The sequence below is a fragment of the Thunnus albacares genome, chromosome 11 (genome assembly GCF_914725855.1).
Source record: "Thunnus albacares chromosome 11, fThuAlb1.1, whole genome shotgun sequence".
Classification (NCBI taxonomy): Eukaryota; Metazoa; Chordata; class Actinopteri; order Scombriformes; family Scombridae; genus Thunnus; species Thunnus albacares.
Window position 1 is genome coordinate 5,481,550 of NC_058116.1, and position 20,358 is coordinate 5,501,907.

A 20,358-nucleotide genomic window follows, 5' to 3' on the forward strand; every position below is an offset into this window, starting at 1 on the left:
GCCGGATGTTGCTCTGATTACTGCAGCTAGCTTGACGTTGCACCAATAAGCACCTAGCATGCTGGCTAAATGTGTAAACCTGGTTCAATTTGCACTTTTAAACTTCATTTTTGAGCGGTTTTGTGGTTACTTTACTTGTTAACATGAAAGCTCCGATGAAGGATAATAACTCTTGAGTCTATAAATGGTCGTGTGAAGATTTATTTCCTTATTTTGCCGTGGACATCACCTCTGCCTGCGGGAAATACAACTGGCTAACAGTTAGGTGGGTAAAGTGCTGATTTTATGGCTCAGAGGCTCACTGACTGTCCAAAATAACAGTTCTACCGATTCTAACGATTTATAAAGAGAGCTTTCCTCTTTGGGACCCTGCTGAGTAGGTTTAGGAAAACGGGAAAGTCAATTTATCAAGGGAAATACAGTTTTGACAGTAGCACGACTGTTTTTTTTAGGACCAAATATGCTTCTGCCTCCTACTTTCTCCAAATCATCCCGTGTTTCACTTAACGCCAACTGAATAATATGCAGTGTTTCTAGTAATGTAGCAGTGACATAGTGGTGAAATCATCTTGTCATCTATAAGTTAAGCAAAACTCAGATATTTAGGAAAGCATCGTGCTGTCCTCAGTTTAAAGATTTTGACCTAACGATTATCTTCATTGTTTATTAATCTGTCTATATTATATTATTCCCTTTAAAAAAGACCATTTCAGTCTTCATAAGCTCAAGGTGATGTCTTCAGATTGTTTATTTTGTCCGACCAACAGTCCAAACCCCAAATATACTCAATTTACTCTGATAAAGCGAATCTTCACATTTGAGAAGCTATGGTTACTAAAGGTTTTGTTTGATAATTGACAATTAATCAGTTATCAGAAGTGTTGCTTATTAATTTTCTGTCGATGGACTAATCGATTAATTAGTTGACTCCTTGTTTCAGCACTAATTTTGTCTAACCAACAGTCCAAACTAGGGCTTTGCAATATATTGATATTATATCAATATCGTGATATGAGATTAGATATCGTCTTAGATTTTGGATATCATAACATCGTGATATGATATAAGTGTTGTCTTTTCCTGGTTTTAAAGGCTGATGTCATCACTGTTCTAGCTGTTCTATTATTTCTCTTTACCTACTTAGTCATTTTATCCACATAGCTGATGATTATTTATCAAAAATTTCATTGTGTAAATATTTTGTGAAAGCACCAATATTCATTTCTACAATATCATAATATATCAAGGTATTTGCTCAAAAATATATTGATATTTGATTTTATCCATATGGCCCAGCCCTAGTCCAACCCAAAGATGTTACATTTACAGTGATATATAACAGAGAAAAGCAGGAAATCTTCATATATGAGAAGCTGGAAACAACAAGCGTTTGAGACTTCTGCTTAATAAGTGACTCAACCTATGAATCTAAATTGCTGTTAAGTCAGATTCTATCGATTGACAGATTGATTAATCAACTAATCATGTCAGCGTTACTAAAAGAACCAATCATGTCATTAGTTTGACACATCCTGCTGAGTTACACAGAACCTCTCTCTGTTTTCTGTTCTGCTCATGAAAAAGTTGCTAACCCCAGTTTAGTTTCAGCCTCCGCTGCATCTTTGAGCAGAGAGACGGCTGTCACGCTTGTGTTTAATGAAGCATGAAACTCATCTTCTCCAGTCTGCTCATAATGTAATCACATGCAGGGTTTCGTTAAGTTTGCTACTGATTTATGTGGCTGCAGTAAGACTGATGGTAGCCTGATGAATGGTATGGTAAGATGGACGATATTTATATTTTCAGGTTTGTTAGATGACTTTGATATTCATTTTTGCGCTTGAATAGAACAGAACCACTGTTAATGTTATGAGGAGGTGACGCTTGTGCTTTTCCTACTAGTCTGATGTCTCCTGTGTAAAAGGCCTACAGAGTTTGATTGATCATATTATCTCAGTATTCTAAAACATAAGTGGCAGATATCAGGTTTTGGTGAGAGTCCAGCAGAATCAAAGAGGGAGGACTTATTTCCAGAGTTGCCATTATGCACCAAGCTATAAATATATAATCTTTCTCTCTCTCCTCTGCTTGCAGCACAGCTGTTTGGAGATCCGGCGTGAGCCTTTAGTGCCAAAAGGGGATGGATCCTCTGGGTGCTCGCTCCCAGTTTGTGGACATCCAGACTCTCCCTACATGGCAGCAGCAGCTCGGTGAGGATTGCGAGGAGACTCTGCAGGACCAGAGTGACAGCCTGCTCAGCCAGCAGGCCTTCCCCTCACCCTTCCCCTTTAGACCGGACATCAACCGCAAAATCATCCTCTTGTGAGTCACTCATATATGTTTCCTCTGTTGCGGTTGGGTAAAAACTCCTTTCTTCAAACAGATCACAATGTCAGCTTTGGATTGTCTCCTCCTACTGAGCATCATGTAATCATTCAAATAGAAAGAATCTTAATAAGCCAAACTATTGTGTAATCAATTGTATGCTGAAGTTCTTCCTTCAACACAGCTATGAAAAAAACAAATAAAAAGGGGACCCACTCATAAAAACATTGATCCATAGCTCTACAAGTGATCCAAAACTATAGATAACTATTGCTATTATATGACTATTGCAGTTCTTCTTAGTCTCATTTTTTGGCTGGACCAGCCCTATAACCACAGTTGTCCATGAGTGAGTGATGAAGTTACAACATTGGTCAGCCAGCAGACTGTTTGAGTTTCCTCATTGGCCGTTGCTCTTTCGAAATGAATCAGCACAAGATGATGGAAGTGGAGGACAGCAAGCAGCGTGACGCAGAGTGACTGTATTTCCTGCTCTGAGCTCTGATGCTCTCAGCTCCGATATCAAATACAGTGAAGTCGGCTAAACTCCTGTTTAAACAAATGCGCAGCAGCATCCAGTGTCATCGACTCTCTCCGGCTGACAGCACTGAGGCGCTCTGCAGTGCGTTTGGATTTTATAACTGAACTAATACCATGACGCAAGCTTTTTATTTCTCTGACAGCATTAACACATGAGTCTTGCAGGTAAAAAATGCGACTCCTGTAGCTGAGATATCAGTTCAGTGTGGGGCAGCTGCTCTGCAGGTGCGCTTGATTTGACTGTAACTACAGTAACTGGGCGGAGATAAGCCTCCTGAATTTGCACCCAAAATGCTGTCAAAACATTCATTCATAATCTCCACTGCATTTATAACCTTTTTTTTTTTTTTTTTTTTGACTCAAACGTAGCTTAACCATATCATGTGACGCTACTTCAGTACACTGAACCAGCAAATATTACTGGGACCACTACAGAAAATTGCAGAGGAACATTTAAGATACAGGAATTCACATCATAGACACTATCACTGACTATCCCTGTAATAAACTGGCCACAATTTTAACACATACACGGTCCAGCCATATACTAGGTTTTGACCTAGTGTTATTGTGTCATTTAAACACTATTCTAAAACGTGCCCAATACTTCACTAAGTCACAGTAATTGTTCTAAACTTGGCATTATCAATTAAAATAGTTCCGTTGCATTTGTGCCTGCATGATTATGTTTGACCTCCCCAGCATACTTTGGGATTATCGGGTACTTTTAAAAAAGTGTCAGCTGACCTCAGTCCTGCTTTTCACTCACTCATATCATCAGAATTAAACAATGCAGATCATACAGTCCTCTTTTCACACATTTCAATCACTTCATTTGGGTGTAAAGTAGCCAATCACTGAGAACAGTGAGCATTGTTTTGGCAGAAGTTAATTAAAAAAAAAACTTTCTCCTCTTCACATCTCCTGAGCTTTATTTGAAAATCACAAATTGGATTCTCAAATTAACTGTTTCAGTGGATTTTCTTTCCTGAACTATGCACGCCTTTGATGAAGCCATAAATCCTCTTTTTATATGGAGTGAAGAATTTGATTTTCCACTTACTGAAGAGCGCAGCATGCCTGTGGATATACTCAGTCATCCAGGTTTCTGGGTAGTTAAGCAGCTGTAAGTCAAAGGCATCTGGACTTTTAGAATGCAGTATTTATTCAGATTTCAGTCTCAAAGTCAACATTTTACAGAATTAGCATCACACTGGTGTCGTGCTCATTAAAATATACCCATACTTTCATTTCATACCATCAGAAAAATATTTGCAGCTCGTTTGAACTTTAGACTTTCTGTCTTTCTGTCTTCTTTCATAGCAGTGCAGTTTTAAATCATCGCTTTTGAAGTAAGCATTTGTTGTTGATACTAAATCCAGCTCATTAGAGATGATGGAGAGAGTGTATAAAATGATCCAGACTGGTGATTCTTTTTGCAGTGAGACTGAATTTGTTCACTTTCAATCAAATATCATGTTTGATCTGACCGCTACACCGCATGTTTTTTTGTTCTTGTCCATTACACTGCTAAAGCAATGTTCACACTGCAGCATCAACACAGTATGTTGTTATTATTTTGTCCTCAGGGGACTCAGATCAGATGCTTTTTTTAATCAGTGGGAACGGCAGAAAGATGCCTGAAGCAAGTTTGTAAGTTTTTTTGTAGTCAGTTTTTGCCCTGATTAGAAATGTACTTATTAATTCACTCACCTGATAAATTGAGTTATGATTTTTAAGGTTACAACTAATGATTATTTTCATTATCGAATAATCTGTCTGTTATTTTCTTGATTAATCAGTCAGTTGTTTGGTCCATAAAACAGTGAAAAATGGTGATAAATATTTCCCACAGCTCAAGGGGAGCTTGCTTTGTCCACAAGATATTCAGTTTACTGTCATAGAAAACTAATGAAACCAGAAAATATTCACATTTGAGACACTGGAAGCATAAAATTTGGAAACTTTCTTCTAAAAAAAAAAATGACTTAAAACAATTGATTGATTATCTTAATAGTTGGTGATTAATTCAATAGTTGGAAACTAATCAATTATTAGACTATTCGTTGCAGCTCTAATCATTTTGGACAAAGACGAACAGCAATGGACACAAAGTAAAGTGTCAGCTCAAACTAAAAGTGCTGAAAACCAGCAGGACAGTGTAGATACAGAAGTGGTTGCTGCAGTGTTTATTGTCACGTTACACACACACGGGCTTTTGGTGTCGCTGTCAGTTCACAGTAGTATCAGATGGGAGTTATTTCCTACAAAACTTTGGAGCAGTAATACAAACTCATCAGCTTCGAGCAGCCGTTGGTGTGTGTAGCGTGAACGCTGCCTGTGTGTCTCCATGTGCTCACTGAGACCAGACCAGAGTCCAGATCACCTCATAAATCCTCTTTGTGGAGGAACACATGACCATCCGGAGTCTGACTTGGCAGAAGCTTCTCTGTAAGAGCCTTGTTGTTATAGTGGCTCTCCCCTGCTCAGTCATCAGGATCGCTCACATTCCTGCCACACTAACATGACCACAGCTCCGAGAAGAATTGACCCTCGAGCAGTTTGTACCTTTTTATCCTGTGACTGTTTAAAATGAAGCCGTGTCTACAGTTTGCATGTGCTCATGAGTTGTTCATAGTTCCACTAAAGTGTCATTTTCTTTGTAATCATGTTTTCATTAAAAGACAGAAATCTATCTGGTGGTAGTAGTAGTAGTAGTATTTTTCACAAGAAAAAGAAGACATACATTCAGAAAAAGTAAATAATTTTGTGTAACAGAATTATGTTTTTGTGTTAGTCATTATGTAGCCCCTCCAAATCATTTTGCAACACCTTAGAGGTTTTCTAACCCCCAGCTTGGAAACTATTTACCTAGAGGATGATGAAAGGTGTGGCGTGAGATACTAAAACTTTAAATATGAATGATGCTGCCAGTCAGCATCATCATCACAGGATGTGACATTATATATGTATGAAAATATGAGAGGCTTTTATTAGTAGGTGCTGTCTTCAAGAAGAAAAGTTTGTCTATCCCTCATGCCTAATTGTTCTCTTTATTGCGCTCTCTTTCTTTCTCTTCATGCAATCAGATGAATACATTTTATTCAAATGTCAGAAACACTAAACAAAACTGTCACCTCCAGTCTGTACTGACGCCTGATATGGACACAATCCTGAACTGTCTTGTTGTTTGTTTGGTTGGTTTTTATTTTTTAAGGCATTTAATCTGGCTTATTTTTACTTTCACACCCTCTGAAGGTAGCTTATCTAACAGTTGAGTAATTAGTTGGATTTCTTCAAATAAACATAATCCATACACGTCTTATTTTGTCTGGAAAAGGGCAGACAGTTTTCCAATAGAAAACCTCTGCAGAAATGGATGATAATGGTCAGAAACCATGTGCAAAGACTTTTTTTCACATGATAAAAGACATCAGAGAACATGGGCGGGCAAACTGAAATATTATGGTTGATGTATCCCAGCATATATAAAGCTTCTATGTCAGGACAGTTTACATAGAGTAGTTATTGCCATTTTACTTCACAAAGAGTTTTATTCACCAAATAGATGAAGATCAGACTCAGTAAAACAGGATCTGAGAGGATGTGGCTGCCAACGTTATTTTCTTGCAACTCATCTTTTATTAACCTAAGAGGCATGATGTAAAAATAAAAAAAAAAATCTCTTCCCTCTCAGTCCTGGAGGCTGAACTTGTCTTGTGACCAAATGCTTTCAACACATGCTTGACTAGTTCCTCATTGTTCTTTCAAAACAAACCCTAAAGGGCCTCAGAGTGGAGAACTTACTTTACTGAAGCAGTTAAATTTTCAAGGTTGTTTGGATAAATGTGTGCAGACTTTTGGGTACGTGCGTGGTCACTAAATACAAATAACCAGTAAATAATCACATGTTTGGAGGTTTGATAAAACTTGAATGAACCCCTGTGATGAAATTTGGAGATTTTACCACAGTAAATTCTCAAGTAGAAATAAAATATTTATGTGGTTTATAGCAAATAGGGATGCATGCTTGGTAAATATTAAATAAAGCATTATGGGAGTGAACACAAGTAGCAATATAACATGAAGACCTTCAGAATAAAATGGTATGACAAAAATAATAGCGATCATTTAATTTTTTTAGCCAGCCAACATGTCACTCATCTATAAATCCATCTGAAATTGAATAATACTACTGTAGTGAGTATTTGTTTTTCTTTCCCCAACAGCACCGGTGACATCGCCCTGCTGAACTGCACCGCCATCACCAACACTAGCAATGAGTCGCTAAACGACAAGAACCCGGTATCTGACAGCATCCATCAGCTTGCAGGACCCGAGCTGAGAGACGAACTGCTCAAACTCAAAGGTAGAGTTGAAAGGAAAAACAGTTTGGTTGAGAAGAAAAGTTCAGTTTGAACTTGTCAGCTCAGAGATGCTGAGGGGCTTAAACCTGGAGGCCCAGGACAAATGTCAGCGTATTCACCGGTGGCTTTACATAGACATAACCAGGCGCATGATACTCAGCTGCTCAGCTGGAATTTAATAAAAAAGGTTGTAAAATGCCGTTTTGATATACAGTATATTCTCTTTTGAGAAAGGCTCCACAGCTGCTCTACCACAGAAATACAAGTGGGGCTCTGTGGAAAAACTGAATTAAAAAGTCTCTAAAACTAGATCAGTAAATCAAATTGGCTTCGGAAGAGTGTACATTATACTAATTTTAGAGAACTGACCCTTTCAAAATCTGGCATCATTACTTCAGAATTCTAATTTCTGTTGGAAAAAACATCTTTTTCTTGCCTACATAAGACCATAACTTCTGGGTCAACAGCAGATATGGTCACAACTATTTTTCTTTTTCTTAATCATCTTTGTACTAAATAATAAATAAGTTTTGTTTGCATGTTTCTATGCAGGATGTCGGACAGGGGAGGCGAAGCTGACCAAAGGCTTCAACCTGGCAGCGAGGTTCATCGTCCACACGGTGGGACCAAAGTACAAAGCAAAGTACAGGACGGCAGCGGAGAGCTCGCTGTTCAGCTGCTACAGAAACATCTTACAGCTGGCCATGTAAGAAGCAGCCATCAGTCACTCAGTCAGTCAATCTTAAACAAAGACTTGTATAAACATACAGCACTTCTCACTATTCCTAACTGTGTATTCATCTGGCAAAGCTACATGCTCTGTTAGTAATGTAAAATCAGTGAATTTTCTGTAGAGTTAAGCTGTCGTGGCAACATTTTTCAGCTTTTACTTCTTCGCCCTGAATTTGTTTGATAAACACTATTTCTGTCTGACGGGTGCAAATAAACAATGAATTAATGAAAGCCACTCAGAGCTTTCAAGTTATTCTCAAAAATGCGTTTGAAAGACTGCTGTAATAAACATCTCAAAAAGAGAAGAGCTGCATCTGTCTTTGCGGTTGATGGTAATATCTGAAACATCACGAAATATATTACCTCATTACAGCTGTAACAGTGTAAAAGGCAGTAATTCAGAAGTGAAAAATACAGGGTTTGTTCATTTAAACCTTTAGAGACATACTCTCAGACCACCTCATAGAAGCTATTAAGGCCTCTCATACCAACTAAGATGTTTTTGTTCACATCTCGTATTTGTATATGTGGTAAAGGTTTCCTTCTGATTATACCACTCTTTAATTCTGTAGCTCTGAACCTGGTCTACAATTTCGCTACAGGAATTTTTAAAAGTCATAGAATCAAAAAATATAACTCTGTTACATTCAAGCCCTTGCCAAATGAGTTCACACAATGCTGATTAAGCTTATCACTGACAGGTAAATCTCTCTCTATTTCAGCGTATGAAAATTTTATTTTCATATCAAATAATTTTATATATTATTATTTTTGCAGTTGTCTTGCTTTGAATGAGAGTTTACGTGTGTGAGTAACCTTTCTAAGCAGTCACTGGTGTGTGCTGTAAATGTGATGGGCAGTATGTGATGATGTTTTTCTTTTTGCCACAGAGAGCAGTCGATGTCGTCTGTTGGCTTCTGTGTCGTGAGCACGATCAAAAGAGGTTACCCACTGGAGGACGCCACACACATCGCTTTCAGTAAGACACACACAGACATACACAGCTTTTTATTAGTTAGGTACAAACAAGCAGCAACCTCTGGGGCTGAGAAATGAAGCCAATGTGGAAGTGCCAAAAACAGCAGTTCCTCAAATGGCCACTTGAGGCTAGCTCCAAAAGCGAGTCAATCCCCATAGACTCTCATGTTAAAATGCCCAACTTTACAGCAGAAATAAACATGTTTACAGCCTGTTTTGGTCTCCATAGCTAATTTCCCCTTCAATGACAACTGTACAGGGGGTGAATTTTTTTATAACTCACCTGTTTAAATTTTATTAAACTCTAAAGTTATGCATAATTAAGAACATGGATGCTCTGAGTGACAGGTCACCAGCCATTAGGTGGCTTGTTTCAGCAACTAGGCTTCATTGGGCCGTCTCAGCTCCATCTCTTTGCCCATTTTGGATCAGCCGGGAGTGAGGCGGAGTCAGGCACTGCCAAGATGGCAACAGCCGGCGCCGCCCACTGTGAGCTTCAAAATCGCTCTTCAGAAACAAATGGGTGATGTCACAGTGGCTACATCCATATTTTTTACTGTGTTCACAAACATACACAACTTGTAAAAAAAAAAAAAGCACATTGATAGAGCTTTATCAACTCATATATCACACTTTCTTTTTTAGTACACACACAATCACATGCAGTCCCACATACTCACATATAATTGTTTTGAAATCTAAGTAATAACACAGCACTTCACTGGAGTTCCTCGATTACACACACACACACACACGTGCACACACAACTCATGGCTAAATATACTCCAAATTAGGTCAACGAATTATACAGGCAGACAGCTGCACATTTAATTATAACACACACTACAATCCTTTATCTCTGGCTGGCATTCAACGTAAATGACCTGCTCACGTAAGCACATGACGGCCTGATAAGATCATAATCTGATGATGGAAACAATTAAAACATCTATGTTTCAAATGCATCACAGATCCAATAAGCTAAGCCATCTCTGGCAGTGATGCATCAGGCCACATTAACGATATGTCCAGGAAAGACACAATAGGCAGCTGTTGCTGTGACACTTAGCATCTGACTACAGGGACAGCTAAACTGCAACTGGAAGGGATTTAAAACAAAGCTGCGCGCTAAGTTGGACCTGATTGACCTGTCGAAGCAAGGACAGGTTCAGCTCAACTGAAATGTAAATGACTAAGTGTAAATGATTCCCAATGGGTTGGTCAGACAAAACAAGTAATTTGAGGGCATCATCTTATACTATTAGAACTAGCGATGGGCATTTCTCACAATTTTTGTAAATTTTTCGTAATAAAAAAAAAAGATAATGACAATAACCATAAGTTGCAGCACTAAGTCTGACCACCAAGGCATCAGTCCCTTAATTCTTAAATCTATTACATGTGTTAATCTTATTCTAAGGTAACAAGAGTGTGTGTTTTGTTTGTGTGTTAATAGGAACAGTGCGCAGGTTCCTGGAGAATCATGGGAACAGCATCGAGGCGGTGGTGTTTGCAGTGTCAGACACAGAGGAGGTTTGTATGACTTCAGCCCATGTCTGTGATGATTTCCCTTAAACAACATTGAAAAGTAGTTTTGTTTTAAAGTTTGAGTAACTGTGAAGGTGTGTTCAGAAAAAAAGCTTACTAGATAGGATTTATAACTTTTGTGTCCAGGTTAATGTCTTTCAAAAACAATAAAACAATGAAAACACATCAAACAGTGGTAATAGTCTATAACCAGTCTGTTTATCAAGAGTACTAGTGCCTAGATTTTACAATTCATTTATGTTAATATGTCAGTATGTGACATGATTTCTGGGGAGCAAAGCTACTTAACCTGTTAACAAAAATCCTGCTGGCAATGTTAGAAATTGTCTTGTGTAAGTTTTGTTACTCACACAGCTTTTGTTTTCTAGTGTACAGTATGTTACAGTATACATTGGGGTCCAAAAGTCTGAGACCACAAGTCAAGATATTTCTATTTTTCATTTGTTTCAAATATAATACTATCTTTTTCATTACAAATGATAATATCATCTTAACAATGTGAGTGAAAAGTTGAATCTTTGAAAAAAATGTACATCTTAGTATTTGGTATGTCCCCGTTTTGCTTTAATGACAACATGCACTCGAGCGGGCATGGACTCCACAAGTTTGTGCAAAACCTGATGACCCATGTTATCCCAGCATGATTTGATCGTGTTCCAAAGAGCTTCTTTTGATGTCACAGAGTGCTTGTCTTTCTCAGTCTTCAAGTGCCCCCATAAATGTTCAGTGGGGTTGAGGTCAGGTGACTGTGGAGGAAGGTGCATGACAGTCAGGACTCCATGGTCTTCTTTGGTCTTCAAGTTGTTCTTGCAAAGCTTTGAGGTGTGTTTGGGGTCATTATCCTGCTGGAGTATGAATCCTTCTCCACAAAGATGCAAACCAGAGAGTGTACCATGTCTCTGAAGAATGGAGTGGTACTTCGCCTTGATCAGAGTGTAGTCAATTCAGTGCAGGTGTTCATCTCCAGAGTAGGCAAAACACCCCCCAGACTTGAATATTCCTACCACCATGTTTCATGCTTCAGTTTCATGTTTTCATGAAACTGCTACTCGTCCTCTGAGACCACTACAAGACAGCCTTCTTTTGACAGTACTTTTGCTGATTAGAGTCTTGCGGTCTTTATTTAGCAAATTCTGTATCTGTGATAAAGTTGCTTTTCTATCTCTCAGGGAACTAAGCTCGATGTATTGGTCTTCTGATGGTGTTGTCACTCGTGGTCTGCCTGATTGTGCTTTGGTTACAACTGATCCAGTTTCTGCAAAGCGTTTTAGAATTCCACGCACTGTCCCCTTAGAAACTTAGTCTAGCCATGATTTGAAGCTGAGAAAGCCCCCCTTTGCGTAGAGTAACAATTTGACTTCTGACACTTTCACTTAGTTCTGATGCCATGTTTCCCACTATCACAATGCTACTTAGTAATCAATGATCTGCTGGAAACTTGAGGCACAGCCATATTTATAACAGGTGAACACTGGCTGCAAGTTGAGTTACTTGAACAAAGGAGTTAAGTTCGTCAAATTTGCTTAAATCTGATTGCTGACCTAGAAATAGTGCAGAATCTTCAATATTTCTTCTTTATTTTACATGTTATAACTTTTTGTGTTTTAAAACGTCTCTGAATCCTCAAACTTTCTGATTATTTCCAGGGTAAAGTAAATGTCCTGTTTAGCATGTACTAAGAGTTCAAAGTCCACAGATGTAAACATGAATACTGTGTTGTGTGTGTGTGTGTGTGTGTGTGTGTGTGTGTGTGTGTGTGTTCCCCCAGCCGGTGTACAAGAAGTTACTGCCTCTGTACTACCCTCGCTCTGAGGAAGAGGAGAGGGCCTGTCTGCCCCTCATCCCAGCTGACATTGGCAACTCTGAGGGTGAACCCGTCGTCCCTGAGAGACAGATCCGCATCGCAGAGAAACCAGGCACCCTGGAAGGTACACAAGTTCAACACAAATCTGTTTATGCATAATGTGATAAAATGAAAGAGCATTCAATGCGTTTCACTTTGATGTGGGCAGTCTATTTATAAGAGTAGGCATCATATTTTTTCAAGTGGTTGACATTTAATTTTGGAATCAGGCTCTCTTCTTGTGTTAATAGTACATAGTCCAAGATCAATTGAGGTGTCTTTCTAGATGTAAAAGCAGAGTGAGCAAAATAAACGCATACAGGCACAATTTAATATTTTTTGTTTCTCTTCATCTCTGTCCTCACTCATTTCACACAGACGAAAGGGAACTATTTTTTCCATTAGTTTAATTTTGGCCTGAAACTAAAAGGCATTTCAAATGGGCTGTTCCTTCTCTGTTGGTAAAGAGGGACACCAGTCAGTAAGCCTGTCAATCAACCAGTTAATCAGTCAAGAAACCATACACTTGGTCAGCCAAACAGCCATTTAAGCAACGAGGCAGTCATCAGTCTCCAGTGACACAGTCAATCAATTAGTCAACCACTCAGCAAGTCAACATGTCAGCCAAAGCAACAAATATAGAAAAATGAAGGCCAGGACAAGGATGAAATTTTGATGAGGACAGTGTGTTGGAGCTTAGTCATTCAGAGAGCCAGTCAGAGGACATGGAAGAATAGTGTAGCAGAATATTTCTAAACTGTGTCATTGGAACATCTGGCTGCGTGGATCCTTAACCCACACTAATACCTTCACACACACACTCACTCATTCAGCGAGCCCTGCCTTCCTGGAGGACTTCATGTGTTCCACACAGTATCATCTGCATATTACAGAGTTTCAGCCTGACTAATACAGAGCAGGTGTTTTTGTTTTTTGGTTGGGGGTTTTTTGTTGTTCTGAACTCACAGGTTGTGTTAGGATACAATGTTTTTTCTCATGTTGTTGACATGAAATTTGTGTGAGTATATCTATTCAACAACAAGGACAGTGTTACAAAGCATTTTATGGATTTTATTTAAAAGTAATATATGGTAACAAATAAAGACAGAATTGAGCTCCAGTATGGTTTGCAAACCTATGGTTTATAGAATCCTCTGATTTCAGATATCCAGCTGTCAGCATCATCTTAGCTAATGTGACAGTTGTTGATGTTATTTTGGAGGAGGTAGTGTATAAAATGTGCAACGAAAGCTGCTTATATCCTGCCTTAAAAAGCTGAAGTCCTGATAATTTCACTTGTCTGGTTTCATTTAAGAGTTTTAGTTTTCCATGATGCTCCAAATGCTAATTTTGAGGTTTGTCCTTCCTGACAAGATGAAAAATGCTCTTCTTGAATCCTTTTTAAGTTCAAAATGGTCATTATTGCACATTATGAATTTTGGCCTGGCCAAGGACAGAGGAAACAATCCAACCATGAACAGACTATTGTTCTATAGGGAGACAGCTGAAATTCAAATTAATATTGGAAGCATCTTTTTAAATTCTGGATATGCTAATGGCAAATGCAAATGATTATTAAAAATCACTGAACCAGAAATTTAAGTCACTGTAATTTAAGTGGGGAAAAAATATGAATCATGCAATACATGTATTGTAAGACAATCAAAACTGATCTGAAAAGAGGAAAAAACTGGGACATTTTGACAACTGGCGACTTCAGTTCAAACTCCCTTTCAGGCCTAAAACCCTCATGTACTGTAAACTGTATTTTATGTGACCTCTAGTCAACCAACCTATGTTTTTGCTTGCACTTGTCTAAATGTTAGTTTTTGGTGAAAAGGATTGTGAAAGTTACACCAGCCCATGTTTTAGCATGTGTTTGTGGTTTCTATGTTGAGCATGTTGGCTCCATTGACCTCCAGTCTGATGTCTGTTGGCGTGACACTTCAAGGAAACAAGATGTGGCTTCGGGGTGTTGATCCAAAGCAAGCAGGCTGTCTGCAAGTGAAACCCAATAACAACAAGCTGATGTGTACACACTGACAGACACACATGCCTATTTGGATGTAGATAAAATGCATGGGCATGCATACTACAACATGTGGTTGTAGGGAAACAAGCAGAGAAACAGACTTGAACCTGAGTCTGAAGTCTGTCCTCTGAGTTTAGGACCTCAGTGCCAGCTTTTTCACAAACATACACACAAATAATGACATGCTTGCAGATAAGTTACCATTATGAAACCATTAAAGTAAATTATAAGTAGATAACCGGTTATCATCTGTATGTTTGTGTAGATGATTCTGAAGAGGAGAGTTTGGAGTCGGATCTGGGTCAGGTGGGGAATCATGCTTTCGCCCGGATGGAGGGCGACGTGGACAAACAACGCAAACTGATTCTGCAGGGCCAAATGTCAGAGGCGGCCATGCAGAAGCAGCACCAGAGGAAGCAAGTGTCCAACTCTCAAACTCTCAAACTGAGTCTTATTTGATGAATACTAGCATCACCAACATTAGCATTGGCTTTTCTCTAGCAACACTAGCTTTAGCATTTTTGCCTTTATTTAAAAGCTGACAGTAGAGACAGACAGGATGCCTGGAGAGAGGGTGAGGGGAATGCCAATCATAATTATTACTTCTAATGATTATTACTAGCTGTTTGACAAAAAAATGATTTTACTGTACAGATTGACTGCATGATAAACCTGCATTTCTTCTTGTCATAGCAGAGATAATCTACAGCTCTCACACATTAATTGCTAACCCACAAGGAGCCTGACTGATTTAAAATTTGACCAGATTGACTTTTGACGTTTTGCTGTAGTGAAGTTTAGTGAGGCAGCAGTTATAGTATTCCAATTGCATGTTCAGTCTGTAATATATTGTTTGCTGCAGCCATGTAACCGTGAACCACAAATTAAAACCAGTTCTGTTTGTTTCCCTCCTGCAGTTACAATCGCTGGCTGTGTCGAGCGAGAGCAGAAGATCTGTCAGACATCGCTGCACTGAAAGCTTTGTATCAAACGGGTATGTGTTAATGTGTGTGTGATGGACAGAGAGAGAGAGGAAAGGAGAGAGAGAGAAGTCATATATTAGAACTTTCCATTTTCCAGTGTGAATCTCTCACCTCTGTAATGTAAATGTAAAATGAAACAAAGCAACAAAAGGAATGCATTTACAGTGCGTGTTGCGTGCAAGGCTGCCTGCATGTGTTGGATGTTCCTGAAAGAATTTTTTTCTTTTACCTCATTAAACACATCACTGGTGGAGTACAGTCATCCAGTTTCTCGTTATTGGTTTGCAGGATTTAAAAAAAAGGCCAGTAAATGCATCTCCATCTTCTTTTTCAATACATGCAGTTCACTGTCATCTCCAGTAAGAGGCAGTATTGTGATACATTCTGGCCCCATTGTTGCCTCATATGGTCATGGTCATAGATTTGAAGTAATATTAGAGAACTCCTGCTGCATTGTATAACCTGCTTTGTCAAACTATGGCCAGGGGCCAAAAATGGATGTCAAGCAGGGATATGTTCAAACCCTTCTGAACTTATTGACCCCCACTTTTTTCTATCTTTTACAAGGGAGACCTGGCCAGGACAGGCAGACAGAAAACACAAAAAGAGACAAATATAAAAAAGAAAATAAAAACAAGCATCAGGACACTCACATTTCAAATGAGAAATTTCTAGGAATCAGTTGCGTCACCAGGTAAATTAAAAACATTTATATTTTAGGGAATCTGCCTCTAAATCCTTCATTTTGGATTTAAATATGTTAAATGAGATAAATTCATTGAGTTTTAAGTCATTCTGCAATGTATTCCATGCCGAGGGTGCAGAATACATAAATGCCCTTTTTCCTATTTCATTACAGGCATTTGGGACTGAAAGCATAAGAAGTCCTGAGAATGCAAAGAGTACTGTCTAGCACTTTTCTGAATGATAAAAACACGTAGGTAGTGTGAGCAGACCATGTACCACGTCTACGGGTGGCCAGAGCAGGCCATCCTACCCAAGAGTATTACTCACAGTGGTGAGTCAGTACTTTACAATTCGTAATGAACCTCAAGGAAACATGGTAAGCTGTGTCAACCATATGAAGACACTGAGCAGAGGTATGCATATATAAAAGATCACCATAGTCCGACACAGGTAAAAAAAGTGGCATCAACAAGTCTCTTTTTTTACACTAAAAGAAAAACACAACTTATTTCAAAAATAAAAACCCAGTTTTAGCCTCAGCTTTTTCACCAGACACTGTACATGTGGCTTAAAAGTGAGACAGTCATCAATCAAAATACCCAGGTATTTATAAGAGTTAACAACCTCTATTTCACTTCCCTCAAGAGTGACTACCAAAGGGATATTTTGTGATCTATTCCTAGAGTTGGTAAACAACATGAATTTGATCTTATCTGCATTACAAACAAGTTTGAGCTTAAGTAGGGTATTTTTTACAACAATAAAAGTATTTTGCAGGTATTCAATGGCCTGTACATGAGTCGACACACAGCAGTATTATAACATCATACAGTGTAATCTGTATAAAAATGGAAATTAGCAACACTTTTTGACCCAGATTATTAATATGAATAGTGAATAAAAGTGGAGCTTATACAGAGCCATGTGGTACACCCTTATCAACACATACAATAGCACAACATAGACCGTCATATGTAATGCACTGAGACCTATTTCTAAGGTAGTTTGAGAACCAAGCAACTGCTTGCTCAGAGAGTCCTGAGTTAAGAAGTCTAAGTTTTAAAATATCATGGTCGACTGTGTCGAAAGCTTTGGACAGATCAATAAAGAGTGATGCACAATGTTGCCTGTCAAGTGCAACAGAAATATTGTTTACAGCACTAAAACAGCACCATCACAGCTGCACTGAAGATCAATGCAGCTGTGATGGTGCTGTTTCTTTAAGCGTGATTGATAAGTTGATAAAATATCATTGCTGTATAAAAACTCCTTAAGTTGATCACTCACAAGAGCTTCAAGAATTTTAACCAGTACTGATAATTTAGATATTGGCCTATAGCTATTTAAAATAGTTGGGTCACCCCCTGTAAATAAAAGGAGGACAAAAGCAGATTTCCATATCCTTGAAATTTCCTTATTTTCCACTGTAAGGTTAAAAGATATGCAAGAGGCTCTGGTACAAGATCAGCAGCCAAATTCAAAAAGTAAGAATCAATAAAATTAGGTCCTGAGGGTTTTCTAGGATCTAAAGCTTTTAGGACTTTGTGAACTTCCTGTAAAGAGAAAGGTACAAATTTAAAAGACTGACCAGTATACACTGGAACATCAGTACACGATTTCACAAACACAGAACCAGCAGAGTCTAACAGAGAGCCAGTAGATATAAAATGCTCGTTAAAACAATGCAATATCTCTATTTTGTCATGAACAGCAACAGAATCCTTCATAACAAAGGAAGGTGCAGCTTGAGAGGTTTTGCTCACAGAAAGGAATTTTATGGTTTTCCAAAACCTCCAGGGTCATTTCTGATATTCTGAATTGGCTGTCTGTTTCATAGTTGTCTAAAAATAAGCCAATCAGTAGTAGAACCTGTTAGCCCAAGCCAAGTTATGCTCAGGAATAGTATCTGCTAGCTCAGAAGAAAACCAGGAGTTATCATGCCCCTTTACTCTGTTTCTCTTGAATGGGGCATGTGTATTTATGATTTGTGTAAAATCCTCATCAAAAATGCCCAGGCTGTCTCCATATCAGGGATCAGCTCTATTCTACTCCAATTAAAATGAGACAAATCATGATGAAAACCCCTGTTCATTAACATGTTTAAGATTCTTCTTGTAAATGATGCACGGTTTAAGTCCAGGGACCTTAGTGTTCCTGGTAGCAGCAACAACACAATGGTCACTTAGGTCATTGCAAAAAACAGCAACAGCTGAAAATTTATGAGGAGCGTCAGTGAGGATTAAGTCAATTCAGGTGGACTTCTCAGGGCATTTAAGATTTGGACAAGCGGGTGATTTAATCAACAGGGTAAGATTGACAGAATTACAAAAAGATTTAAATTCGTCAGATACTGGCTTAAACTAATCCCAGTTAAAATCACCAGCTAAAATAATTTAATCTGGATAAAAGGTGAATCAAAGACTGCAATGCATCATTTAAAGCAGATGGAGGCCTATAACACCCAACAACAGTTATACAGAGCCCCTTAGCAATTTCCACAGTCAATGCCAGAAATTCCAACTGCCTGCAGATTGATGTAGACAGAACTACCCTGACAAGGTTTTACATAAATAGCAATGCCCCCACCTTTCTTTGCTCTGTCAGCACGATAAACATCGTATCCATCCATGTCAATATCTTTATCAATAACTGATTTTTTCAGTTTAGTTTCAGATATTACAATATATCATATCAATTGATATAAAATGGATATAGTAAAATGGATATAGTCATATCCATTTTGGATAACAAGCTGCACACATTGAGACTAACAATGTTTATACCAGACAGAGATTTAAAATCAATGTACACTGCAACTCAGGGCCAGAGTTAGGTTGTATATTACCAGATGTAAGTAATAATAGAACAATCAACCATGTCTGCTTAGCAACATTACATGACAATTCTTTCAAGGTTTCATACGTTAAATCCGAACGAGATCTGTCATTGAACTCAAAGTAGTTATTTAAAGCCAGAAGGCTTTGAAGGTGGGGTAAGTCTCTGGGTAAATACCACGAAAAGTTCATGTCCTGTTCAACTGTTGTACAACTGTAGAGCAAGTGCATCCATAAGCAATGTCTCACCCAGTAATAATCACTTGCTCGAAAGTCCCACACAGACAATGCACAAAGTAAAGTCAGAAGAAACACCATTGTCTCTGTCCAGAGAATATGTGTGAATGTGTGTGTGGTGAGTGTACAGCAGGCCGTTACTGGAGTGGAGATGGGGAGGGGGAAAGAGGAGATGCGGTGGCAAGGCCAGGTGGAGAGGCCAGGCAAGTAGAGACTGAGAGACACAGTTTTCGAGACCCAGTAGAGTTGGAGAGATAAATTCAGAGGATCGGAGCACATTATGTCCCAATTAGATGGTCCAGGAAAGAGATATCCTTATAATCTCCATAAAATAAAGCCTGCAAATGCCTTATGGAAATACTTTGCTTTACTTCAGTATGAATATTAAAATAATAAAAGATTTGTTCGTAAAAACACACAACATTTAACACTGACATGGACTGACATGCTGCATTCTTGAATTCATCTCTTAATTCTGTTAATTAAAAATGAAACACAGTAAACAGGAGAGAACTGATACTACTTGCATGAGGAAAGGGACTTTAAATAAAAAAAGAAAAACAGAAATGAATGTTGAAAGCTGATTTCTGTTTCTACTTGAGATTAATTGTTGTGTTATGATGATCATGACCAGAGCCCTCAGTTGACCCAGTGTATCACTGGTCACAGGTATACTTCTGGTTTGTGCTCTCCCTTGAGATAAAAAAATATTCAAATATTGATTTCATGAAACTACATTACAGGACAAAAGATTAGTTTTATATTTTTATATCAAGTGATGTGGGATGATGAACAGTTTTTGTTCAAACTGGGCTGTTATTTTATTTAACATTTACAGAAAGTTTCATGGTTAATTTTACTTTTCATTTAAAATTTCAAACTTTTGAAAACATGATGATGTGGCTGTTAAACTAGTGTTAAAATCATATTGGTATGAATGTACAAAAGCACTGGCACACTGCTGTTTTTCCATGAAAAGGATTTGTTTGTTTGTATAGTTGTGGTACAGGAATGAAAGGATTGTATTCAGGAAAAAGACAACCACATGGTGAAAAACAGTAACTTGGGTATGTTGGGCTTGGTGAATAGTATCAAAAATGGTTTAAACAAAACACAGTTCTGAGAAGAATACGTAATGCCAAAAACTTCTCAGTGTTTTCCAAAGTCATGTTGTTACTTTGCTGGGACAGGTTTGGGGGAAATATTTAGTGCAAGTTCTCAGAGTCCAAGTTGATGTCCTAAAATTTCTTAT

General features: G+C 38.3%; 1 protein-coding gene across 1 annotated transcript in view; it reads left to right on the top strand.

Annotated features, from left to right (window-relative positions):
- The first annotated feature begins 22 nt into the window (after positions 1-22).
- Positions 23-20,358, top strand: part of gdap2 (ganglioside induced differentiation associated protein 2) — a 41,362-nt gene continuing 21,026 nt past the window's right edge. Inside the window, exons 1-9 of the mRNA XM_044365861.1 lie at positions 23-265; positions 2,095-2,322; positions 7,095-7,234; positions 7,785-7,938; positions 8,855-8,943; positions 10,399-10,475; positions 12,259-12,418; positions 14,631-14,781; positions 15,283-15,359. Coding sequence (XP_044221796.1) covers positions 2,141-2,322; positions 7,095-7,234; positions 7,785-7,938; positions 8,855-8,943; positions 10,399-10,475; positions 12,259-12,418; positions 14,631-14,781; positions 15,283-15,359 — 1,030 coding nt within the window. The 5' untranslated portion in view covers positions 23-265; positions 2,095-2,140. The remainder of the gene's footprint in view (positions 266-2,094; positions 2,323-7,094; positions 7,235-7,784; positions 7,939-8,854; positions 8,944-10,398; positions 10,476-12,258; positions 12,419-14,630; positions 14,782-15,282; positions 15,360-20,358) is intronic.